The 26,585-nt window shown below is 40.2% G+C and overlaps 2 protein-coding genes, 1 long non-coding RNA gene and 5 other non-coding genes across 8 annotated transcripts; 7 read left to right on the forward strand and 1 right to left on the reverse strand.

Annotated features, from left to right (window-relative positions):
* Positions 1–431: 431 nt before the first annotated feature.
* Positions 432–9,856, reverse strand: rab34b (RAB34, member RAS oncogene family b). Its single transcript, XM_050038998.1, has 11 exons — positions 9,733–9,856; positions 9,138–9,378; positions 8,655–8,746; positions 6,710–6,775; positions 5,988–6,089; positions 4,105–4,169; positions 3,928–3,979; positions 3,710–3,791; positions 3,052–3,142; positions 2,802–2,909; positions 432–1,271 (listed from the first exon to the last, which is right to left on the reverse strand). Exons 2-11 carry the CDS (start codon positions 9,183–9,185, stop codon positions 1,210–1,212), a joined length of 768 nt encoding a protein of 255 aa, XP_049894955.1. The 5' UTR covers positions 9,186–9,378; positions 9,733–9,856; the 3' UTR covers positions 432–1,209.
* Positions 9,857–11,809: 1,953 nt separating this feature from the next.
* LOC126387709 (uncharacterized) lies at positions 11,810–15,451 on the forward strand. Its single transcript, XR_007569705.1, has 8 exons — positions 11,810–12,090; positions 12,449–12,504; positions 12,717–12,770; positions 12,963–13,067; positions 13,261–13,336; positions 13,731–13,788; positions 13,975–14,030; positions 14,430–15,451. It is a non-coding gene; the product is annotated as an uncharacterized LOC126387709 (long non-coding RNA).
* On the forward strand, positions 12,550–12,621 carry LOC126388398 (small nucleolar RNA SNORD49). Its single transcript, XR_007569746.1, has one exon. It is a non-coding gene; the product is annotated as a small nucleolar RNA SNORD49 (small nucleolar RNA).
* On the forward strand, positions 12,818–12,891 carry LOC126388402 (small nucleolar RNA SNORD65). The gene has a single exon (XR_007569750.1). It is a non-coding gene; the product is annotated as a small nucleolar RNA SNORD65 (small nucleolar RNA).
* Positions 13,111–13,184, forward strand: LOC126388401 (small nucleolar RNA SNORD65). The gene has a single exon (XR_007569749.1). It is a non-coding gene; the product is annotated as a small nucleolar RNA SNORD65 (small nucleolar RNA).
* LOC126388399 (small nucleolar RNA SNORD49) lies at positions 13,574–13,651 on the forward strand. Its single transcript, XR_007569747.1, has one exon. It is a non-coding gene; the product is annotated as a small nucleolar RNA SNORD49 (small nucleolar RNA).
* LOC126388403 (small nucleolar RNA SNORD65) lies at positions 13,828–13,901 on the forward strand. Its single transcript, XR_007569751.1, has one exon. It is a non-coding gene; the product is annotated as a small nucleolar RNA SNORD65 (small nucleolar RNA).
* A 2,770-nt stretch (positions 15,452–18,221) lies between the features above and the next one.
* On the forward strand, positions 18,222–21,973 carry LOC126388099 (calpain-2 catalytic subunit-like). The gene is made up of 11 exons (XM_050040989.1): positions 18,222–18,455; positions 18,541–18,610; positions 18,746–18,864; positions 19,008–19,141; positions 19,325–19,352; positions 19,393–19,539; positions 19,629–19,703; positions 19,857–19,942; positions 20,037–20,111; positions 21,076–21,236; positions 21,705–21,973. The coding sequence occupies exons 1-11, from the start codon at positions 18,222–18,224 to the stop codon at positions 21,971–21,973; spliced, it is 1,398 nt and encodes a 465-aa protein (XP_049896946.1).
* Positions 21,974–26,585: the final 4,612 nt, after the last annotated feature.

Genomic DNA, 26,585 nt, shown 5'->3' on the forward strand with positions numbered 1-26,585 from the left:
GCCACTCTGCATCCCTCTTGACTTTATGCATTCAGCTTTTTTTTTTGTTGTTTTTTGGTGTGCCTCTGTGCCACAGGACAACCAAGCAGCGCTGGTATTCAATGGTGTGCTTCATTTTTGCAGTGTGCAAAGTATCATGGTCCCATAATATGCATATGGTTTTAAATAACTATGGTTTTTGAGTACTTGGTTTTACGTCTCTTGCCAGATTAAGATATTGCGTCTGTCTCAGCGAGGTTGTGGTTGGTTCATAGAGGAGAAACGATGTCTCTGGCACTGCTGATGACCTTTTCTACCTGTGATCCCTTTAATAAAAGTGTTCATATTAAAACCTGAGTCTTGTTCATGTTGGGAAACAAACAAGCAGTGCAGACATGTGATGTACATATGAATGTGTGCGTCTTCACGGTGGAGATATGATAGGAACAGAATGTGAAGAATTTTCCCAACATTTGCGCTGTGTTTACACCACATAGCTTTTTCTATTTCAACAGAAAGAAAAGACAAACTGATCAAAACCAATTTATTTACAATTCAAAATACAGGAGTTATAATAAACGTATATGTGTTTAATAGGAGACGACAAAAAAAGCAGACTTATTTAGACTTCTTCCTCCTGTCTGACTTAACTGAGTGAGGAAATCAATTAGCCTCAGATGTAACTTCCTGTCCCAGCGAACAATCCCTCCATTTTCAAGATCATGAGAACCCTTATGTCAGAGGAGAGAGATGCGTTGTGGGTATGACTGCGGTCATGGGAGCTGGAGTGCGCATCACATTAGCAGCACAGACACATGACAGGAGGACCATTGAGAAAACCCAAAGGAATGCACCACGTCTGGTGCTGATATATTCTCCAATAACGGGAGAAAAATGTTGCTTCAGACACACGAATGTTTATAAAAAGCAAGTGCAGCTTAATAAAAGATCTACTGGAGAATAATCTTCCTTTGTTGATAAATGTTAAGAAGCATCTAACAAAGCTTTATTTGTTGTAACAAACATTCCTGAGAGTATTTCTTGTTGTTTACAGCCTCAACATCCTCTCAGGTCATTTGCCGAACAACACAAATATAACATGATTTAGCTGATGCGACATCGCTTTTCACGTGGTCTTTTCACGATATCCACGCTGAGCATGCGGAGTCCGTGTTTCAGTTTAATTTTCCCCTTCACTGTGACGTGTATCCAGGTGGTCGTCCTCTCTCATCAGCAGCAGGTGGATTTCCTCTTGGTCGGTTTGTGATGAGCTTCTGTGCTGTCTGTGAGCCCTGTGGGGAGCACAAATAAAAATATAACCTTCTACATTTCAGCATTCAGATGAACAGTGTGACCTTCAGCAGGAAGGGTTTGATTAATTAATCTGAGCAAAAATATGTTACTGACAGAAAATTCCAGGAAAATATCAAAACTAACAATGAATTGATCCTAAAAACAACATTTTAACTATTAAAAACATATAATGAGCCACATTAGTTTGGACTTGCAGAATTCAGTTTTATCATTACATACAATGAATATTCCATTATTATTTATAGAACTTAGACAAGGTGCTATTTATTTTCCCCTTAGCCTGAGAATAGTTTAAGTCCCTACCGGTCATTTTGTAGGGACAGGTGTGAGCGTAACAGACTCAGAGTAACATTTGCAACACTTGAGTAGAAAGTATGTTGTGAATGCAAAGAGAGTGAAGTTGGTGTACACTGTGTTGCCGTATTGGTGGCGATTAAAGAAGATTATTCAAGCACAAGACACATTTGAACATTAAAATAAGACTCAGCTGTCCACCTTCATCTAAAGTAAAAGGGACGTGCTTGCGAGGACAGCAATGTTCACATCTTGGCCAGAGAAGACAGATGGTTTGAGAGAAGCATGAAAGAAGCCATCTTCGCCAAACTAGACGACCATTATTAAAAAGAGGAGGTGGCCTATGACATCACTTATCACCCACCTACAATGCAGTCTTGCGATCCCTCCCCAGAAGACTTAACACCCATTCTCACCTGGACCCATCTGACCCTAACGACATACAAGATGGCCAGGTGGGTCAACGTCTCACATGTCACCTTAACGACTTTAAAACTCAGAGCTCACAGGTGGCGTCAATGACTTTGTAAGGGTTCACACCCACACAGGGTTTAAAGCCTGCGACTCCACACCAGTCCGTTGGAACCGAACAAGCCTCTTGGATGAGAAACATCTTCGAGAAACTCAAGCAAGTCCAGTTGCCTACAATAGCGCTTAGGGTTGTCATGACCTGGATGAAGGGCTACTTTCATCCAGTATGTCTACAAAGCAAAGCAAACAGTCCAAGAAGAAAAAACACTCTGTTGTTAAACGGCTCACAACTCAGTAATTTGTGCTAAGAGGTCATAAGAGGATATTTCACCACAAGTAGCACAAGTCGCATTGTTCATTTCCTTTTGATCATAGATTTGTTGACAATAAGAAAAGAAAAGAATAACACCAGCTTTCTTATAATATTTCCTAATCCCAACCTCAGACTTGTCAGAGCCACAGAACATAACTTAGACTGAAACAAAACTTGGGTTCATATGTCTAGAGAGAAAAACAGATTTTCTTGCTCAAGCCACGACCTAAGGATTACATGTTTCTCTATAGGTTGACAAAATCCTGAGACCTTTGAGCTTTAAAACTTTCACAAATCAAACTGGGTAGATAAAATTAAATCAACCTTAAACCAAGACTGTAATCATGACTGAGTACTTGACATTCTAAGATACAGTGGTTCCCAGAAAAATGAATCAAAGAAATAGGTTTTATTAAGCAAACAGACTCACTTATAATGTCACCGACGTGCCTCGACCCACTTTTCTCAAGCTCCGCCAAAACATTGGCCTCAAAAGTCAGCGAGGCCACACGGAAGAAGAAATCCTTGACACCATCACCTGTAACAATGAAGAGACGGAGGAAAGACAGAAGAACATAACATGAACATGAAAAGCATGCAGGGATGGTGACTGACGAATCTGGGAGTGAGGTGGTGGTAGATGGGGATCTGTTCCTGTTAATGTGTTGTTAGACTCCCACCTGACTTGGCAGACACGGCCCAGTACTCTGCTTTGATTTCCTCCGAGAGTCTGATGGCTTCTTGCTCAATTTGAGCCAGCTGATCCGGAGACTGAGGAGTGGAGCACAGAGAGGGGAGTGAATGGGACCAGAGAGGTGGAGGAAAGTGGTGGAGCATAGAACAAGCTACAGGCCATTGGTCACCATAGAGTTAGACGGATCATAAACTAAAAGTAAGATATTCAGAGCTGCAACATTAAGTCGATAAACTGGTTGGTCCATTGACAGAAATTTAATTGGCAACTTCTTGAAAATCAAAGCATAGGTGCCAAACATGGTTTGATTTCATGATCTTAAATGTGGGAATTTACTGCTTGCAGAAAACTGAATATTTTTGGATTTTAGATTGTCAAACAGTCACCACTGTGGGCTCTAGCAAATTGTCATGGAAATGTTTTACTGTTTTCTGAAGTTATCTGGACCAAACAATTAATCAAAGGTTATTTACTTAATGATAAAAAATGTTAGTTGCAGCCCTAGCAGCATTAGCAAGAAAACTTGATGTGATGTTTTTACTGATACCTGAATTTTAAGGTAACTCCTGCCAAAAATACAGCGCTAAAATTACATAAAAAGTTAATATACAAATTGAAAACAAATTTTTATTCATTTCACCCACACTGAGGTCCTTCTTGGTACCAACAAGGAACAGTAAAACACTGGATGGGTCATTTTCCTTCATGGCGTCCTCCAACCACTGCCTAATATACGCGCGCGCACACACACACACACACACACACACACACACACACACACACACACACACACACACAATTATTAGACTTTAAATGGCATTTTAATGGCACAATAACTACATCATAATGGAGTATTCCTTACCTGGCATGTGCTAAAGAGCTCACACTGCTCAAGTCAAACACCACTATAATGGCTGGAGGGGCACAGAGAGACAAGCAGTAAGAGAAGAAGTAAAACAAAGAGCATGATGAGAGAGTGTTTGTGTGTGCGGGTCCGACAAACATGAGAGCTATACTGTGGACACTGAGCACCATTCACCTTGTGCTCCTCTGTAGTAGGTTGAAGCGATGCATTTGAAGCGCTCCTGGCCTGCTGTGTCCCACCTGAAATAGATCAGACGCAGCTTTGATTGTTCTGGTTGTGATATTTGGTGGAGATGAAGGGAAGAGGAAAAGAGGAGGAAGAGCTGTGGGTTGCTGTCATTATGGCTGTTTATCATTCAGTGTTGTTTTTGTTGAGAGCAGAGCTATAGAAGGCCTTAGTCAACAATTATCAGCTTTATTTAAACTAGACTAAACTAGACTAAACTCAAAGTTATTACAGTTTGTCCACAGACTGTATAAAAACAATGTACGTTGCTACCGTGACGTCACCTATTGGCTCATAGAAAGCAGCTGGAAAATGAAGCCACCACAAAGTCCCAAAAACTGCAGTTCCTCTAATGACCATTTGAGGCTGGCTCCAGCAGTGAGTCCATCCCCCCTCCCCAAGCCGGGTACAAAAAAACAGTTTTGGTCTCTATTGCTTATTTCACCCTCCATGACAACTGTACGGGGTGGATTTTTATGTAGCTCAACCATTTATATTTTATTAATGCTTAAAGCTTAAAAAATGTTCACTTCTAGCTCCAAAATACAAGATGGCGTCAGTCAAAATGCAAAACTCAGGGCTTGACATCACAGTAGCTACATCTATTATTATTACAGTCTGTGGTTTGTAGATTCCCGTTTTGAACCCTCGAGCTTGGCATTTTGGCTGTTGCCATCTTGGATTTTTGGAGCCAGAGGGCAAGGCGAGCAACTTTAATTTGTATATTACACTGCAGACAATGTCCTACAAAATAGAAGTGACCCAAGGTTACCATATTTGGGTGAGAGGGTGGAGCTGTGGAAGAGCGAGGGGTGGATCTGACAAAGACTGCTGTGACATCTCGCAGACAGCATTTAAATAACGTGTAACTTTAAGCCTTAAGAAAATTTGAATAGACAAGTTATATTAAAATTCCCCCGCCTGCAGATTTGTTGTGAACTGGGAAGTTAACTATAGAGACCAAGTTTGGCATTTTAACATGGGGGTCTATGGGGATTGACTCGCCTTTGGAGCCAGCCTCAAGTGGCGGTTCAAGGAACTGCAGTTTTTAGCATTTCCCCATTTGCCTCATTTTTCAGCCCCGGAAGTTGGCGCTTGACTTCATCCTGTGGAAACCATGAATGTTTGTACCAAATTTCATGGCAATGCATCAAACAGATGTTTGATGTTATGAGACATTTCACTCTAAACCCCCAGTTGTCAGCCTCATGGTGGCGCTAGAGGAAACATTTGGGAATAACCACCACCAGAGGGATTCATCCTCTGGAAACCAAGAATGTCTGTACAGACTTTCATGGCAGTCCATCTTGTAGTTGTTGAGATATTTCAGCGACTGTAATTGCTAACCCTCGAGCCACATTGCTAGCATGACTAACAAGCTCAACGAGCAGGAGAAGAAGAAAAAGAAAGGGAGGCAGGAGAACGACAGAGTATTACAACGCAAATATCTGGTGATTAATCAGTGAAAGAGTACGACCGCGTTACAGCTGTAAAGGTTCACGGACTTTATTTTCTCATTTTCTCCCATAGGGGCTCATTAAATGTCCCGTAGAGTCGGTCTCTGGGATTTTCACCAACACAGTGAAGGAAAAATTGAATTATGTACTTTAAGGCCCACATAAGAGTCGAAACAACAAGCTTGTAAATTTTTAGAAGATGTTACATAACGTAAAAATGATCTAATAATGTGACTTCATGCATGTGAAGGCTGGGTAGCACTGAACAGAACTTGCTGACCCATTCGACCCTGCTGATCCATCAGTGCAGTGAGTGAGTGAGTTAGTTTGTTTGAGGCTCTGAGTGAACTGAGTGTTGATCAGCGACCTACTTACAGCTGTAAACTGAAGGGAACACCGAGCACCTCGAAACGCTCCATCTCAAAATCCACCCCTATGGTTGCTTTGTAGTTTTTCTCAAACGCACCCTTACGGAACCTTCAAGGAACAAGTGGAACATGAGAGAGAACTTATTTTAGACCTGCAAATAAAAATCAATTAATCTTCTCCTCTTTTAAGTCTTTATGTTCGTCATTTTGCCTATAACATGTCGGAAATGTTTGTGGTGCCAAAGAGATGTCTTTAAATTGATAATTTTGACTGATCAACAGCAACAACACAAAGTTACTGGTGAAAAAAAACAAAGTCATAAGTTTGCAGTATCATCATAGTCTTTACCCTGACTGACATTTCATGAGATCTAATGAAATCATATAAACTGTGTGTCTTTATCGCATAACTACCTGGATATAACTCACACGAACTCAATTAAATGATGATTTGGACATTTCCCAAAGAAAATGTGAGTCTCTGCTGTGCTGTGCTGACTGTGAATGAAAAGCATCAAGCACAAAGGCAAAATGTGGTGATTTTAGTCATCTAAAATTTAGAAATTGTAATTTTTATGTAATGGTTTTTATCAAAAAGACATTTGCAGCACTACAACTTCAACTTGAAACACAATTAGGCTCAACCATGTATCTAAATGACGCCCAGAAGCACTGTGAAACTGCCACATTATCGTTTAATCAATCTAATTATTTATGACGCCTTCTTACCTGCTGATCAGACACGTTTTCCCAACTGCAACATCTCCCACTACGATGACCTTGGCGATATTAAAGCTGACAAGAGAAAGCCGTCACAGTCAATAACGACTCCATGAAACACACAGCAACATGATGAACAACATGCAGACATCACTGAACTCTTTCATGCCTCACAGCCCCCTTTAACTTTTATGTTCCAGAATAATTAACTTCACAAGTGATCCTTAACAGACTAAATGAATCAGTCCTCGGTCTGCTTTTACATGAAAGATGAGTCATTTTAATTACTAAATTAATTTAGATTTGATTTAAATCTAAATCTCAGCCTGATCCCACAAATTAGGGGGGATTTGTTATGACTGAGACATTCTAGCTTCCTAAAAGGATAATTATCTGCAACATTTATTTAGATCCTAAAAAAGAACAGCACAGACTTGAGTCGAATTCTGCTTTATCATTTTAATTCATTAAAAGTATTGAGAGTTTGCTTTCTGCAAAAAAATCCAAATATGTAGTAGAAGTCAAAAAACAATTTATTTTCGAGTAAGGTACAAGGTTTTCTGCATAAATCTTATTATTAAAAAAGGAGGGATCAAAGCTCTGTTTTTACACCAGATATGTCTTAGTACATGGCTGAAAATCAACACATTCTCACTCCAACCTCGTCACATAGCCTATCGACGTTTGGTCATGGACTTTCCACGTCCACATACGACGTGCAAGGTACCCTGGGTGCATTGGTTGTTGACTTTCTGGGATGCTGTGTCAACTTCTGTCTGTTGCATACATTGTCTTCTTTCAAAATACACTTCCATTTTCACAGGAAATTTACCATTTACATTCTGTCTCTTTCAAAATAAATGCACAACATCATTTTCTTCCCTCCAACAACAAAAGCACGTGGTTAGGTTTAGGAAAACAGATCAGGGTTTGGCTTTAGGATTATATGGGACACAAACACCACTCCCAGGTGAAAGTCCGACCCATCCTCCACCCCTCCTGCTCTCCCTATTAGGACTTCTGCCGGCCTAACTTTCGTTCTTGTCCTGCCGCATTTCCCCTCGAATCCGCCGAGCACAGTTAAACTATAAGGGCGACTGGCTACGTATCATGTCGATGTTAAAGGATGCTTTTTTCGTCAGTGTGTGACACTGCAACTCACTGCCGAAGCGTCGGATTTCAGCGACTTCGGAGTGAGACCAGGTTGTGAAAATAGTCCCCAACAAATTAATGCGCAAATTAGTCCTGTTTGAGTTAACATTTCAGTAACGTTTGCTAAAGGCTGCAGTGCCAAGCTGATTTTTACTGAGCTTTTTTAGAAGAATTAAACTTTACATTTGTGACTAGTTTGTGCCACAGACAGAGTAGAGAGGCTAAAAAGTATTTAGAGATGGACTTGTCAATGGTATTTATCTGATTTGTCAAAAATATCACTGGCCTTATCCTTTAAAGGTCTAGTGTGCAGGATTAAGTGGCATCTAGCTGTGAGGATGAACTGAAATTTCTCCCGTTTGCCAAGGAACGAAGGAGAACTATGGTGGCCAACACAACACAACACATCAAATCACCCTATCTAGAGCAGATGTATGGTTTGTCTGTTCTGGGCTACTGTAGAACAACATGGCAGACTCTGTGGAAGAGGACCTGCTACGTATGAAGATATTAACATTCTATGGTAACGAAAACACGTCAGTTCTAACTAATGAAAACATAGTTGTTTTCCTGCCAATACACGTCCCTAAATCCTACACACTGGACCTTTAAATAGACCTCCAGATGAATGCAGATGTGATGGGTGAGGTCAACAGCTGTCAGCTGACACAGCAGACATAGCATGACTTAAAGGGCCCTGCCACGACTAATTCATTTAATTTAAACACAACATGTTACAGTGTGTGGAGCAGCAGGACGAGCTGCCGGGTGTGTTGTCTTATTAACCCCTCTGTGACCTTACCTCACTGTGTCTGACCTCTGGACCTTGCACGCAGCCTTCACCTGTGGGTGGAAATTATCTTTGGTGTGCAGCGCTGCATTGGGACTGAAACACTGTAAAGAAAGTGAGGAGGGGAAACAGAAAGAAACCAGTGGGAAAAAAGCACACTGGACAGTGAAAGAGAAAGACGAGGCTAATATAGGCTAATAAATCAGTTTTAAAAGGTGAATGGCAATGTCACAAACTTAAATCATCATCATCATCCCTGAGTTGTTGCTGTCTTATCTTGAATATAAGTTCAATATCACCAAGGCTGGAGTTTTAAGGTTTTGTGAGGACAACCACATTTTGGAATTTTGCAGCCATCCACTTTCGGGGAAACAAAGAGCAGCATTTAAGACTCTAAATAACCTCATCGTCAATAGTAACGCTGTTAGCTGTAATTGCATTATAGAGCATATTTGTGTGTGTGTGTGTGTGTGTGTGTGTGTGTGTGTTACTAACTTGTGGGAGCTGAGTAATGATCCGGTCTTTCTTCACAGGTGGCAACATGCTGCTGCTGCAGTGGATCACTTCACACACATACACACACACACCTTCAAGCTGCCACCTTCACTGACAGCAAACACACACTTTTCATTCACTTCAAGAAGAGACACACACTTAACTTTCTTATTTGTTTTTTTTTTCTCTTTAAAAACTCTCAAAAAACCAGGGAAGGATAGTTAACGTCCTCCAAGTTTTCCTGTAATAGAGCAAATATCAGAATTAAAATGTTAAATATGCAGAGCGTACAGTAAAACAGAAACAGTTTGGAGTAAACTAATATCAACATGCCCCTGATTAACATCATAAGAAAATATAGATGATTCAGGTTAGATTAAATGAAGGTATTGTTTTATTGTGGCAACAATGCAACCCAAAAACATTTTGTTTTTATCTAACCTGACATCTCTCATTGGACAAGTGATAGGTTAAGGTGTTAGGAAGGTGTGGTAGAGACAGAGTGTGTTTCCAGATGAAGGATGAAGCATCATAGTGCATAAAAAAAGAAAACACACTAAATACAGAGGAGTCTAAGTAAGTTTGACAACTTTACCTGACACAGCTGGATGGTAAATACTGAGGGAAACGTGTTGTGGCTCTGGAGATGTGATGTGATATCCAAAGTCTGCTGAGAAAATAAATCCAGACCAAAATGACGCTCACAGAAACGAACCAAGTCTCCAGACTAACAGCAGTCAGACAAACAAGCAATTAATGTGACTCTCCATGTAATTAGTGAGGAAGACCTGTGTAACAGCGCCACCCCGCGGCCACAGGCTATTTAACTCAACTAAGTGATGATTAATGTTTTATTTAAATATCTGCAAATAAAATGTGGCTGCATTTTCTTATTTGAACTCGTGTTTTCTTTAATTAATTATTATTTTATTATCTTGTTTTGATTGATGTGTTCATTCGGCAGTAAACGGTGCATAGCCTGGGTGATACACCAGGATTTATGTAGGTATATTCAGGACACATAAATGTAAACACAAGTTACACAACAGGAAGACGACACGCCCTTTGTCCCTCACTACTTTACTGAACTGTCAAGACGTCACACAGTGAACAGGCAGAGGCTTGAGCAGCACATAAAAAAATCACAAAAACACTGATATCAAAAATTAAAAGTAAAAGGACTTATGTAGAATGGCCCCTTTCAGAGTTTTATGATATAATTCTTTTGGATTATTGTCATGTGTAATGGACTCAGACCTGAATTTCAACAGCCACATTAAGACAGTTACAAAGTCAGGCTACTATCACATTAAGAACATATCAAGGATAAAAAAGACTTGTGTCTCAGCAGGATTTTGAAAACCTTGTCTATGCATTTATCTTTAGTAGACTTGACTATTATAACAGTGTGGTCTAACAATTTACTGGTCCCCCTAAAAAATGAATCACACAGACCTGCATTATAGAGCTCAGACCTCTCAGGTGATTGGGAACAGGTATGCTTTATGTTATCAGAGTCAAGACTTAACATGGAGAAGCAGCGTTTAGTTTTCATGTACCATATCTTGAAAAACTTGCAGGTGCACTGCAACTTTCAGTTCATTTAAAGACTTTTCTTTCTGCTGCTGCTGCCTTCTATTAAATAAAATATTTGTTAATTTCTTACACTGTACTAACTTTTGTATTTTATACCTGTCTAAATGTTTTATAGTTTATGTTTATTTTCTATTCTCTAGTTCTTTAATTACAGTTTTAATTGCATTCAAATGTCCCTTTAAAATGTGTTTTTACACATTTTGTCTTGATGCTTTTGATGTCTTATGTGGAGCACTTTGAATTGCCTTGTTGCCTCAGTGTGCTATAGCAGGGGTGTCCAAACTCTTTTGAATGCAGACTGGGTTAGAAAATGGTACAATACCTGGGGGCCAGGTAAAAAACTTAAAATGAGACAAACACAATTGTTTCATCTTACCACCTCTCCCAAAAGTGGCAACCTTCACTCTCAACTTTCTTTGCTGTGGCCATGTCTGCTACCCAGCAGGAAATGTCTGCTGTTAGTTGGGTAACTGTTTGTTGGCTTGTTTACCTGTTATTTGAAAACACATTGGTTCTGCCTGCACTGTGTGATAATCCTGCCATCGTGAGGTGAATGGGGAAAAATTTAGTGATCTTGCTTGATTTACCAATATTGTGTGGTGGGCCACATATAGCATATTTTGAAAGACAAGCTGGGGGCCATTTAAAATCGATCCACAGGCCACAATTGGCCCCTGGGCCAGACTTTGGACATGCCTTTGCTATATAAATACTATTTTTTTTATTAGAGCTGATCATACATGTTGTATGTAATCTAAATGTGAAAAGTGACTTGTAACTAGCTTGCAAATACTGTAATGGAGTAAAAAGTATTGAAGTATTTGCCTCTGATGGAGTAGTGGTACAGTAACGTTACATAATTAAATATTATTAGTTTCTTCTCACCACCGGTTGTTAAGTTCAGCGTTAATTATCAGTTAAATTAAATTATTTAAATGAGAATTTAATTTATTCATCCACACATCCTGTTATTGAATTCAAAAACACAGCATTGAGCCGTGATGTTCATACTCCGGTACAGCAGGTGGCGACAGAGCGTTATTTCACGCACCGGAAATGACGTTTTATCCCGGCGACATTCAGGCTTTAAAATCTTTGCCGTCGCCCTCAACGGTCCCTTTTGAATCCGTCTGTCGGTCCAACACATGCGGCTCTCCTCGGCAGTTTTCACTGAACTTGTTAAGAGTAGTTGTAACTACAAGGACACAATACGAACTGTGCAAACAACACGCTAGCTGAGCGGTAGTTTGAGTCTGTAGCTAAAATCTGCTAGCTAAAGTGTAGCGTTAGCATTGTACAGGCAGGCCTCGTGCAGCCACGTGGAGAAAACTGAGAAATGGAAAAGATGAAGAACAAGGTGAGTTTTGGAGGGCTTTTTTTCTTTCGGCCTCGACGATATAGAGGATGTGTGTTGCTTTATTGCAAACATGTAACTGTTTCTTTCTATAAAATCATGTTTCCTCTAACAGTCGGCGAAGAGAACGTGCTCTGAAAGCCTGATCTGTGGGCGTTTGTCATAATAAATTGCGCTTAGTATTTAAATAACGTGGTTACATTTGATAAATGTGGCTTTCTCATTTCAAAAAGTGAAAGTGTTCAGAAACTAGGCATTTTAGTGTAACCCTAACCAAGATCCACATAAATACTTGTCTAGTACTGCTGTCTGTTGTCCAGAGGTTTTTTTTAAAACCATGAACGTCTTGTTCTTCCTGCAGGTGGATTTGAGTCTGGCAGCTCTCTGCATGAGTCTAATGAGTGGTGTCCCTGCGAGGTGAGTTGGAGTGAAGCAAATCAACTATCTGTTTAATGCAGTTGTGTCAGTGATGAAAACTGTGAATAGGAAGTGCCGTCTGATGCGACAACTGACGATGTTTCATACTCACTGTGCTGAGCCTCTAAAACTGCAGTTAATTCTCATTGGCTATCAATTGTTATAAACAGCTAATGCAAGTTACTCACCGATCCTATTTTTCTTTTTTAAAGGTCAGAAGAATGGGTCCATTCAAGATGATAAAGGCACATTATAGTCACACTGAGGTTGGTTTAATGTTTTGTTCATGGAAATGTGCTGTAGCCATTAAATGTTGTGATGAAATTTAAACTGAAATAGCTGGAATTACCGGCAGATTGTTCAGTGGTGACTCTCGGTTTTCTGAACATGTGACGATACAATTCTGTAACCTGTGAAAACAAATGGACAAATCCTAACCCAGTGTTCTCCCTCTGCAGCTGAAAGAACTTGTGTTAGCTGCCACGAGAGATGAAGTTGCCATGCAGTGCTGCTCATGCTCCCAATTGAACCATCTGGCCTGAAGATGATTGATTTTTGCACAGGTGAATGTTTGTCTGTCATAAAAGTGCCAACCAGCTGCTTCTGTAGTGATGAAACCTAAACTGAAATAGCTGGAATTACCGGCAGATTGTTCAGTGGTGACCATCGGTTTTCTGAACACAAAATTGCAGAAACATCTTCTCCAGTGGACTTAGTCATTGCTAGATTTTCACCTTTTTTAATTTTGTTGTCAAGGTTGGGTTCGTGAAGTAAGAAGATTAATCTGAAAGGTGACTCATTCCTGGGTGCAGCTACATCTGAGACAGACCTTGTAAGTTTTTCATTTTCACAGTAACTTTAATAAAGTCATAAGCTTTTTTTATAAGCTCACCTTGTACACACATTCAGTACTTGATTGATTTGAGCATCTGGATTGTACAAGCTTGTTCTGTGATACTGTTCAAAGTGGATAAATACAGTTAAATTCCTAAATACACATGCTGTGATGTTGTACAATGGTGAGTTAATTGAAAAGCTTATAAAGGGGTAGATGAATCTGTGTAGCTTTGTCAGTGATGAAAACCTGGAATAGGAAGTGCCGTCCGATGCGACAACTGACGATTGTCTCAGATCCAGTTTTCTGAGTCTATTAAAGCTCTGCTGAAGAAAACGTGTGTTCAAAAAATATTTGTCTGTTCTCATTTTGCCGTGTGTTTTTATTACAGGCATCATTCTGCCAGTCTGCTCCTGTCCCCTGAAGTCTGCTGCCGAGTGAATTCACAGGTAGATTTGAAGCTTTATCACAAATAGCAGTCAACATTGTGATGATGAACCCTAAACTGAAATAGCTGGAATTACCGGCAGATTGTTCAGTGGTGACTCTCGGTTTTCTGAACTCTAAATAGCCACATCAAATAGTGCACCTGAATGAAATAATTTGCAGGCTAACATCCTTGTCTTGTCTTTCAGAATTGGATCGAGCAGTTGCAGCGACTCTGCCTCAGTCGACCTGCAAGCCACATGTGGTAAGTAGTATATAAATAGTAGTGTATAAATAACAGCGAAACCAGACAAATATCTTTGCTGCTGAAATGTCATTCAGAAACACCCAAAATATTTTAACTTGGGAGCTGTTGATGACCCCTGCTGGGGAAACTGTCATTGCAGCAGTAAATTAACAGGATCCACTCAAACTTATCACTGTCTCTTTTTGTAAAGCAAACAGCTTTCTGATCTGATTTACTGTTCACATGTGTGGATTGTTTTTGTATGAATTGAGATGTGTGTGTGTGTGTGTGTGTGTTGCATTGTAAAGGTTTGGTGACTTTTCATGTATTAATAAATTAGGAAAATTGTCAATTCATATATATTCCTATAAATGTGGTTTTCATTCCAAGACTAATTTGTCTCCTTCTTTTCTTCAGATGACAGGACGACTCATGGACACTGGTCTGAAGGTGGATGTCGACATGTGTTTTGAAAACTATTTTACACTGTAAAATGCAGTATGAGTAAATGTGTGGTATGACTCCAATAAAGTGTCAGGACTGCCTGAATAACTGAAACCAGTGGTGTTGCTACTTCTTTAGCCTGCACTGACACACAAGCAAATCTAACAGGTGGGACCAAGTCACAAGTTAGTCTTAAATGAGATTTGAGTCCCAAACAAGTCATCATATGCCCTTTGTCAAATGTGCCATTAATGTGGACTAATGTTTGGTTACATAAGTAATTCCTTTTTTTTTTTCTTTTTAATTAAACATGCTTGTTAAAGTTACCTAGCTGTTACGCTAATATTAGTGATACGTTAGCTCACAGCTATGTTAACCTTCACTTACCGTTCTTTGTGCCACTTAAACTTGTCGACCACTGTTTTTTTTTTTTTTTTTTTTGTATATGAATGAAATCATGTATCTTTTTTTCCCAAACTGCCGCCTGATAGTTTTTATGGTTGCTGGTAACAAGTAGCGTGCACAGTTGAATCAGGAAATGAAGGGAAATGTATTGATTTGTGGTTCACTTAACTAAATAACATGCTTTACAGTCTCGTGCTTTAAGGCATCAAGTATTTAAGTCCGAGTGAGGTCATGAGTCATTGGTGTTAAAACCTGAGAAGCAAGTCTTACATTTTTTGAGATCATAGCTTCTCATAAAATTTGCTTGAAGTCCATACCTGTGAAATACAATATGTAGGAACTAAAAACTGAAACTGCTCTTTAATTGAAATGGACCCACCACCAATCCCAGAAAGACTTAAGATGAATAAACTGCTGAAGTCGTGCACCCAGTCCTCTCCATATTTTCTAGTCGTTTACATGAACCTAAAGTCATGACTTTATATTTTTCTAATATGGGGAAGTTTTCACTTTTTCTTCAAGATGCCTGTGATTAAATGTACTGATTTTGATTTGCAGCTAAAGCAACCTCTTAGCACGCCCAATGACCTTATGTGCTGGTAGGTTTGGCAGACATTAAGAGATCAGACACTTCTAAAGGTGGCATCACATGTCTGGAGGTGGGTGAGATGACAGACAGGTGACTGAAGAGAACAAAACATACCTGTTCTTCAGGATGGTTTTCATTCAAGTGTCTGTTTGGAAAAAGCGGGGTTACAGGTCATTGTCTCAAACTCTGACTTATTTTTCTCACATCTTGTTTTTGTTATGCCTGACAGCAACTTAATCACAAACACCAAATCTATCCTCAGTTTATAAAGATGTAGATGACTCAAAACACTGAGGTTCAGCGTGGGTTGGCGGATGAGCAAAGCCTTTTAATAAACACATAACTTTAATATTTGCTTTTTCTCAAAAACTCCTTCAAATATAAGAGATACAATGTTCAACATAAGCAGAGTGTACGTTAAATCAAACACTTTGCAGTGAATTAATATCAGCTTAAAGCCCCTGATAAACATCATAGGACAAAGGTTGGCAACTTTTGCTATTAAAAGAGCCATTATTGGCCGTCTAAATTAGCCCATCAACATTATGAATGGTTTAAGGAGCATTTATTAATATGAATATTAGCACAAACATGGCCACTCTGCAGTGGGCTATTTATAATTATTTAGTACTTTAACTTTGCAGGGTTGGTGGTAAAATCAAATTAATCTGTCCACACACTATTAAATCCTCTATGTTTTGGATTTGGAGTCCATAGCTAGGCTTGCTAGGGAGACCACAGGCCACCGCTACTGAAGTTCAGCAAAACTTAGAGGGAAAGAAACCAGGTTTGAGATGTATGATGTATGTTAAAAGGTTTCTTAATTTGATGTCTAGGCTTCACATTTGCACAGTTGTAGAATGCAACAATCACTCTAGGCCTACCACAATGACAAATGAAAATCTGAATGTTAAAAAATAACCATGATTCATTTCTATATAATTTTATGTCAAAGCCACAGGGAGCCAATGGAGAGGGATGAAAAACTTGCAGGTCTCCTACCCCTGATCTAGGAAAATGACTAGGTTAGATCCAATAAAGGTGTTTTTTGTTGTTGTATGGCAACACTACAACCCAAACAGCATTTTGTTTTTTCCATTGTGACATTTCTCATCAGATGAGTTGTAGGTCACAGTATAGGGAAGATGTGGAAGAAACAAGGTATTTGCAACTTCTTAAATAGCTTCTTGACATCAGGTACTTTGGTATGGCCGTGTCACTGGTAATGAAAAGTTTAGAGATCAGACCAGTGGTGTAGTGGAAGGTGCACGCAGCTATACGGAGTGTACTCACCCCTTTTTCTGGCTGTCAACAGTATACCAACTTCCTCCCCTGTAACCTACCCATCTACCCAGCAGTACACCCATCTCATCAAATACCACTACTGGATCAGACACTTCTAAAGTTAGCATCACATGCCTGTAGGTGGGTAAGTTGACTGACAGGGGATTGAAGTACACAAAACAGAATGACCTGTTCGTCAGGATGGTTTTCATTCAAGCATTTGTTTGGAAGGAAAGAGAAGGGTTTGTTTTAGGTCATGGAAAATGAGCCCTGTCTTAAATACTGACATGTTTTCTTTCTTAGACAGCTTGTTTTTATTGTGCCAGACGGCAACTTCATCACAACGCCAACAAATCTATGCTCAGTTTGTGAGGATATAGACGACTCTGTCAGTGTAGGTTGGCACATTAGCTGAGCGTTTGGTACAAAACATAGTTCTATGACTGTACTCAGTGCTGGACCAGGCACTTGTGGCACCCTAGGCAAACTTACCCAGGTACACCCTAACTAATGAGATAGATAGATAGACAAATAAACAACTTAACTAACAAACAAAAGCATATTAATTTAATTTTCTGTAATCGTTTGTCCTGTCGGGGGTCACAGGGGCCTGGAGCCTATCCCAGCTGACACTGGGTGAGGGGCAGGGTACACCCTAGACAGGTCACCAGACTATCACAGGGCTGACACATAGAGACAGACAACCATTCATACCAGTTAACCTGCATGTCTTGGACTTGGACTGTGGGAGGAAGCACCCCTAGAAAACTCACGCTGACCCGGGGAGAACATGCAAACTCCGCACGGAGGGGCTCCCCCATCCCAGGGCTCAAACCAGGAACCCTCTTGCTGTGAGGCGACAAAGCTAACCACTGCATTACTGTGCCGCCATAAAGGAATATGGTATGTGCAATTTTTTTGTACTGTACCTCTTGATGTACTGAACCAATGATGGACACATTAAGGTGACCTGCATTGCCTTTGGGTCATTTCCCCCTATGTTGTTTTTGTTTTTTCTTGAAATAAGAACAAAAACTGTCCGACTGTACCACCAGACTTTACAGCCTCTCTGTTCAGATGCTGCAAAGGTCTTTGATCTGTCTGTCACAAAATGTATGTCTGTGTCTTGCTTCACCTTTGAGGTTGTTTGTAATCGCTGTTTGAAGATTATGAGATTAAACCCTTTGCAATGTATGGACGTTGTGCAATATAATGCCTTTAATTCAGGTTGCTCGGCCTTATCGTGGGTGTTGACGCCATTTGCACTGAGCCATTAAATACTTGTGACTGGTGTATGTCTGGTATGTAATCCATGTGTATAAATAAGTTGCATGATATTTTCTTTCATCACACTGTCTTTATACCTCTCAGTGATTGCCAGAACAGGTAAACGCTGTACTTGCATGTCACTTTACTCATTTACTGAAGTCAGTTTTACCTAAAAGCTGTTGAATCTGATTTCAGACACCTCTGCCACTTCCTCCAACATGACCTCCACCAGTGTGAAGATGATTCACTCACTCTATGAGGACGGAGGTGAAGGAAGCCCTTCCAACCCCGTGAAATTTAAAGGCCAAGACTATCAGCAGCTGAAGCAATCTCTCCTCAATGAGGGGAGCACATTTGAGGATGAAACTTTCCCACCGAACCTCGACTCTCTGGGAAAACTTGAGGATGTTACAGCTGAGCAGCTCCGTGAGGTGGAGTGGCTCAGCCCACGTGTAAGTCGACTTATTTACTGTCTAAAATTACAAAATAGATATCGTGTTTCATAAAGAAAGGATTCATGTGTCTCTAATTTAACAGGACCTTAACCCTGATGCATCATTTGTTGTGGACGGGACTTCAAGGTTTGACTTCAAACAAGGAGATGTTGGTATGCAAACTTTTTAACATTTCAGTTTACAGTATGTTATTTGCTGTAGAGCCCAGGCAGCGTGCCTTTCCAATGACAGCAGTAGGAGTTCAATTCTCAACATGTTACTGTAATGTGCTGTATGATTGCCTGCAGGCAATTGCTGGTTTCTTTCATCTATTGGAGCGTTGACTCTTCGAAAGTCGTTGATGGCACAAGTGGTGCCTCCGGATCAAAGCTTCAAGGATAACTACGCTGGCATATTTCACTTCAAGGTGAAGCAATATTTTCTTGTCAGTCAGTAAACTAAGAAATGAAACCAACCCTCAGAGGATCCTTTTGATTTGATATGTGTTTTCAAGATGGAAGTATTCATACGTCTTTGTACTAATTACAATTCCTCCTCTCTCTTATGAAGTTTTGGAGATTTGGAAAATGGGTGGATGTTGTCATCGATGACTTGTTGCCAACACGCAACAAAGTACCTGTGTCAGTTTCCTCCAGGTCTGGCAAAGAGTTCTGGGCTCCCCTGCTGGAGAAAGCGTATGCCAAGTATGTGATAACTGATGCACACAAAATCAGAGCGCCAAGTTAAATGTATTTCTACCATTAGGATTTTGGAAGTCTCAGTTTGTTCATTGTTGTGGCTGAAATCAAATAATTTCAGATCCAGATCACCACCATAATTATTTGCATTTGTCACATTCAGAGGTGCTTGTTTATTTTTTGCTTCAGGGTCTGTGGATCTTATGGAGACATGATCGCTGGCAACCCACCTGAGGCATTCAAGGACTTCAGTGGAGGCTGGCAACCCACCTGAGGCATTCAAGGACTTCAGTGGAGGCGTGCACATGACCTACACACTGTCCAAGAGCCCACCTGACCTTTGGGATGTCATGAACAGAGCTGTCCAGTGCAAAACTATGATGGGATGTGGAACTTTTACAGGGGTAAGAGACAGAGTTATTAATTAAGTTAAAACATGGAGGTTTAAAATAATCGTCATTCGCTGTAAACGTGTAAAATGCATCTGTTTCAGGAGAAAGGAAAAGAAATCTTTGACAACTTTGGTCTGGTGGACGGTCATGCCTTTGCTGTGACGGGAGTCAGGCAGGTTTGTACCTGACTAATGTGTGATCGATTTCCATTTTATGCTTTTGCTATAACTGTTCTGGTCCATCTAGTCCTTGACTGTGCATCACTTGAAGATGTTTGGTAAATTAAACTGAGTGTTATTAATATCTAACCAAAGTGATTTACTTACCAGGTAGAGAGTGAGGAGAAAAAAGTGAATCTGGTGAGAGTCTGGAACCCGTGGGGTGAGAAGGAGTGGAACGGAGACTGGAGTGATAAGTGAGGAGTTAAACACAACAGTGCAGCTCTATTCATAAAACTCCCTGAAAAGCACTTTTGTTGCATAAATGAGCAAAGCTGATTTGTGTTACAGGTCAACACTGTGGGAAACCGTGAGCGATGAGGTCTGGAAGGAGTGTCTGAAAGTAAAGAACGATGGAGAATTCTGGTAAAACAATCACAAAAGCAGCAACTGAAAAACTCAAATGTATCTCTGGAAGTTAAAGGAGCTGTATGCAACATTCAAAGCATATCTGTGACTCAGAGTCTGATTCAGGTTGTCTGCAGTGGTTCTCAACCTGAAGGTGGTGGAGCCGGAGGCTACCAGCTAACAATGCTAACAACAGCAACAGTGCTGACAGAGCTAACAGTGTTAACAAGGAAGACAACCCCACATTCATTATCCACTGTATCTTTACATCTTTCCCACAAAAAGTGATTTGCAGCTATATTAATCCTCTAAATGTTGTATACAGCTCCTTTAACGTGACTTACTAAAATACATTTTGTTTTCAGTTTATTTAGAGGGGTTTGGTAATATTTTTACTATCTTAAACTTTATCTATTGAATAGTTTTCTTGGTATTTCAATCTAAACCAAATCGGTGGACACGCGCAAGGATGGGTGAACATAGGCCTATTTCACTAATGTAGATGCGGGGAAAACCCACATCTGGTTATTCGCGCAAGCTTAACTTATGGGTAGAAACAATGGCAGAGTCAAGACGTAGTCAGGCGTGCAGCATTCCTTTTTTTTTTTTTTTTAACTGGAATTCAAAATATAAACAGCCGTATTTGTCATTCCACTGCTCTTCTACCAGCGAGGATTAAAGAAGGAGATGGATTTTGTATGTCAGAAGAGACAAGGGAGTGGGATTTACCGTGAAGAGAGGCATTACTTTTGTGTGTGCCTTGCACTTCAAGGGGGAAGAAGTCTTAGCAACAGTAACCATGCCATGCTGGCATGTGAGTCAGCATGTCACTCTGCGAGGTGGCAGGTCAAAATGACTGACCTATGAGTCAGTTTGATCAGGGCGGCAGGTCACTTTGTTGAACCCTCTGCTCAAGATATATTCCCAAGCCCTATTGAGTTTCTCATTGAGAGACCTTGATTCTTATCCATCACTGTTTCAGGATGACGATGGACGACTTTTGTAAGCATTACCAAGAAATGGACATCTGCTGCGACAGCCCCAACTTTTTGGATGGTGATGATGCCTGTCAGTGGAATTGTTCGCTGAAAGAGGGCCGCTGGGAGGCTGGGAAATCTGCTGGGGGCTCTGATGGTGGAGCAGGTGAGGTTTGAGTTGAGTTTTCTGTTCTCTCATGTGGCACAAATGCAGTTAGCGGGCGTTCACACTGAAAATAGTACTGTGTTAAAACAAACAGAGGGCTGAATTAGAGGAGGCATGTTGCTGCAGTTACAGGTGAGACATAAATATGATCCAGGAAGTCCAGTTTGACCAACAGATCTTTATTAGACCCCAAAACAATGATCTAAGGTTTGATTTATCACAGAGGGCCAAATGGCGCCTTACTATGATGATGGTGCTTACCCAGGGCACCAAATATGCAAGTTTCAGCAGTGCACACAACCCTCCAAGCTCTTTATACACGGAGTATTGCTTTAACTACAACCTCAGGCATTCTGTTTCTGCATGTGGACAAATGTGGAGGCTTAGCCAAATTAAACTTCCAACAACTGAGGCTTATAAGGAAACACATTTCTCTAAGTGTTGTAACTACCTTGTACTTTCCCTCAGAGGAGTTTTGGACAAATCCACAGTACTGTCTCACAGTGAAGGAGGAGAACAATGGAGACAAGAACGTCTTACTGTCTCTGCTGCAGAAGCCTGATGAAGAGTATCGCAGCAAAGTTAAATATCACGCCATGGGCTTCATCATCTACAAGGTCAGTGGTGTGTTCATGTTCTCTTCTCTGTTCCTGGTCTGTGAATATGTGCATCGTCACTGTGCTGCATTTCTTTTGTGGATTAGTGATATTATAAATATGGCCAAATATCTAATCTGATATCCTCCTCATTCAATTCAAACAGGTGCCACCAGAGGTAAATTAATCAGCATTTATACATTATTTTTGTATTAAAGAAATGATCAAATGGATACATACAGTACAGCCTACATACATACATACAAAGGCTGCATAAATAAGAGGAAATACCCCACTTATAATCTTTGCAGGCAAACAAAGGCCGACTTCCGTCTTCACTCTTCCAGGATGAACAACCTCTAAAAGTCAGTGAGTTCAGCGGATCAAGAGAACTGATTGAGTTTCACAGTTTGAAGAAGGGAGAGTACTTGATCATTCCCTGCACGTATGAATCCAACAAGACTGCAAGTTTCATCATCACAGTTTATTCCAAGGCCGAGGCCGACATGGAGTGAAGACACCTGGAACAGCTTGTGACAAACAATCATTATAAAGGTCATCATAACCCTCTGGTTATGTTGTAATTAACAAACACAATATATGCACTTATAAATGACAAATAAATAAATCATTGACACATCAGAAATGTGTGGTAAGCCATCTGTAATATATGACAGATTTATACATAATCTGTCGATAGGCCATGAAACTGTAGTTCAGTTACAGTGCCAGTAGATGGCAGTATCACTCTCAATTCGATGAAAGTGTTGCATATGAAATAATGTCAATAAAAAGATCCAACAAAATACTTAATGCTGCATGGGAGTTATAGGTTTGCACTCAGTTACAAAATGGCCAAACACTAGACAATGCAGCTGCAGTTGCATTATACATTTACTCACTGAATGACTGGCAAAGGGAAAACCTATTTCTTTTAACTCTTGAGCCACGGAGTCCTACACAAACACAGAGGTTTATATTTAATAGGACTTCATTTAATGTCACATGAGAGGTTTTTCTATAATGTGCAGTGTGCAGGACTATGATGTCAAATCTGTGTGAAATACCTTCCCTCAAACTAGACGGTAACGTCTGAAAACATACATGAAACATACACACAGGTTCTTTCACACACAAATAAAGACCGTTCTGAGGAGGATACTGGGATCAGTTGAAATCTCTGACAGTTTGTAATGTGCCCTGTGGTTGCTTGCAGGCAGTTGCAGGTTTCATTGAAATATGTGGGCACCGTGTCTTCAGATCAAAGCTACATGGGATATTTCACATCAGGCTAAAGTAATCTTTGCTTGCCAATCAGTAGAAGTAACTGTGTACTAATTGCATCCTTTCTCCTGTGACCTTTTGGAGATTTGGAAAATGGGTGTATGTCGTTACCAATGACTTGTTGCCAATTTACAATAAGGTCCCTGATGTTACTTTCTTTTTCTTTATTATAGAAGATTCAAGTATAAACCTTTATGGTGTTTTCAATAATCAAAAAATGTAAAAGACACAAAGACGACCTTCAAACAAGCAGCTTAAACGTTGAAGAGATTTTGCAAAAAGCGTAATTGCCAGAAGAAAATATTGGCATCACATGTTTCTGCAAACCACAAATACATTACATTTTTATCATGTCAACGTTTGCAGTGTCGTTATATATAAGCTGACTTTGTCATCAGGAGGTGGAGGGGATAATGGACAGCGCATCACCTAGGCAAGACATCCAACAAGCTGCAGACCACTGTTTGAGAAAACAAATGAAAAACCATGTGATTTATTGAGTCATTGCTGTTTTTGGCAGCTTATAAGGCATGGAAAGTGTTTTTTTTTTTTTTTACCAAGACATCACTTCTTGTCCTCCTGAGATTGTGCCCTGAAAAAAAAACAAATATTTTAAGCCAAAAAATGCTCTTTTCCTAATGTAAGAAGTGTTTTTCTGCCTAAATCTACCAGATATGAACCACAGTGTTGTTCAAACACAGTTCCAGTGTATCCGCCACATGATCACGTGCGAATGTAGCATATCTGTGATTTAAAGAATAATTCAATGCCAACAGAAAACATACCAAGAATATCAGCCATGTACAATTTATTTCTATAGCTATGATTTGCAATCAAGTCTCATTTTTATTGGTGTGGCTAAAATAACGATCATTTAAGAATTTCAGATCACTGCTAAAGTTTTTCCTTGATTCGAGTCATCTCTGTCTGTTGAGAGTTTTAAAAAACATTTTCATAGCCCATCGACAGTCACTAATTCATAAATACACATTTGAGGTTTTAGACAAAATCAGCACGTCCACATTCAGAGGCTCTAGGGTTTTTTTTCTTTCAGGGTTTGTGGATCGTATGGAGGCATGATTGCTGGCAGCCAACCTGAGGAACTCCAAACTTCTGGTGGTCCGTGATGTCTTCACTGTGACAGGAGTCAGGTAAGTCAGTCTTATTCTTTCTGGCAAGTGATCGATGATGCCTGAGGCAAGTGAGCAGATTGCTGAGTAGAACTGACAGGAACGCAGAGAGAGCAGATTCTTAGGTTGCGCGGTTTTGGGAATTAACATGCAGGTGTACGATATGTAATAATAATCATACATCCATGTTTACTGTGCATTAAATAGTTTGAGAGGTTTGATGAGTTGTAACTTCGTATGGGATTTTTCACAGCTTAAGCACAACATCAACCAACATGAAGGCCTCAATGTTGTTATGGCAACCTGATCATAATCCACCACATAATTGAAAGGAAATATCCCAGTTATAGGCCTTGCAGGCACTGAAGCTTAACTTAAACTCCACAGTTGGCAACCAAGCACTTAATCATTCCTTGTGTGTATGAATCTAATGAGACTGTGTGTTAACACTTTATGATAATGATCATCAGATAGATGCTTTTTTATTCCCTGGAGGAAGTTTGCATGTCACAGCAGCAGTGCTCGATGAACCACTTGGTGAATAATGCAAAAAAAAAAGAAATGTCAAACATACACATTTGTGGAAAATGGTGCCAAATACAAATATTATCTTTACTGTTATGTTAACAAAACAACAACAAAAAACAAACAAACAAAAAATAATTGGGATTGATTGGTAAGTGGCTTTCTCCTCCACATGCAGAAAATGTTTAATATTGACAGTCGACCATTTCTCACACCTGTTGAGTCACATCTGGAATCCAAAACTGTGTTTGACCAGGAAGTGGCCAGGTCCCAAAGGTGACCCCTGTAAAGAAGAGTGTATGTTCGGTATAATGTGATCACAATATATAGTATAAACTGTGTTCTACTGGGAATAGATTATGTAACAATGTTTAAATGAAACCCTGTCTTGGCTCAAAGGCTGTTTCAACATGCTCTAACAAATGTCTGTACATTCCTCAGAGATTAGACGATGCAGCAGAGTCTGTGATCCGTTGCACGAACACGCATTGAAACCAACAGAGAAATGTTTTGCAGTTATGTGGGATCAGTGTTATTCAGTGTTATTGCCGATACAATGATAAAGGCAGTGGAAAAGGAAACAGTAGTTACCTCTTACCTGTAGTGCTATTTATCAGTCTAGATTGTTTTGATGTGAGCTGCCGAGTATTGGAGATATCAGCTGTAGAAATGTCTGTCTTCTCTCCAATATAATGGAACTACATGTCACTCGGCTTGTGGTGCTCAAAGCACCAAAAAATACATTTGAAAAACTCAACAGCAATGTCTCTTTACAGAAATCATGACCTGATTACTCAAGATAATCCACAGACCTTGTTGTGAGCAGTTTCATATAGGAACTATTTTCTTTCTCCTGATCTACCAGCCTGTTCTCACTCTCAACTTGTCAAATACTGCTGCTTTGTCAGTAAATGTCAGCGTTAGATACCAACAAAGAGAGGCACCTTTCATGACGATATGATACACACCAGGCGGTGGCTATTTCCGACGCCACTGGCAACTACTGTGGTGTAAAGAACAAGACAGTCCATAAAGGGCGGGAAGGAAAGGAGTTGGATGGGTCAAACAAACAGCAGACTTTCACCTGGGAGTCTGCTGTTTGTTTCCCATGTGAAACCAAATATCAGTTGAGTTATTTTAATGACAACATAGTGTGCTAGCCAGACAGACAGACAGACAGACGGACAGACGGATGGATGGATGGATGGATGGATGGATGGATGGATGGATGGATGGATGGATGGACGGACGGACGGACAGACGGACGGCTTGAGGGATGAAGCTCCTGATGTTGCGGTACCTTTTGGGTGAACAGTCCATGGTGGGGGTGTGTGGGGTCCTTGGTGATGTCACATGCAGTTGTCAGGCAGCATTTGTGTCCAGTGTCATGGATGGAGGGAAGAGAGGCTCCAGTAATCTTCTGTATGCATGTAACGAGCAGAAACTCAACATTTCCTGTGAAAATGGAAGTGTATTTTGAAAAGATACAATGCATGTAACAAGTGTCAATTGAAACACTGTCCGTGACTGTCCAAAACTGATGTAGGAGGGTACCTAGCACATCATACGTTTATGTTTAGGTCCACTGACAAAGTGGCAGCATTTGGAATTATTATGAAACTACACCTGCCAACTGTATCACAGTGCAGAAGGAAGCGTGCATCTACTCATCAACAAGAGGCGCACGCTCAAGAAAGCAGGAGATGTAAACATTTATGGCATCTTCCCCAGCTAAGATGTAATGTTAGCTTGCTCAGCGCTAGGTGAGCTAGCAGTAGATGCATGCTTCCTTCTGCACTGTGATACAGTTGGTG

This window comes from Epinephelus moara, chromosome 3, assembly GCF_006386435.1.
Source record: "Epinephelus moara isolate mb chromosome 3, YSFRI_EMoa_1.0, whole genome shotgun sequence".
In the NCBI taxonomy this organism is placed as follows: domain Eukaryota; kingdom Metazoa; phylum Chordata; class Actinopteri; order Perciformes; family Serranidae; genus Epinephelus; species Epinephelus moara.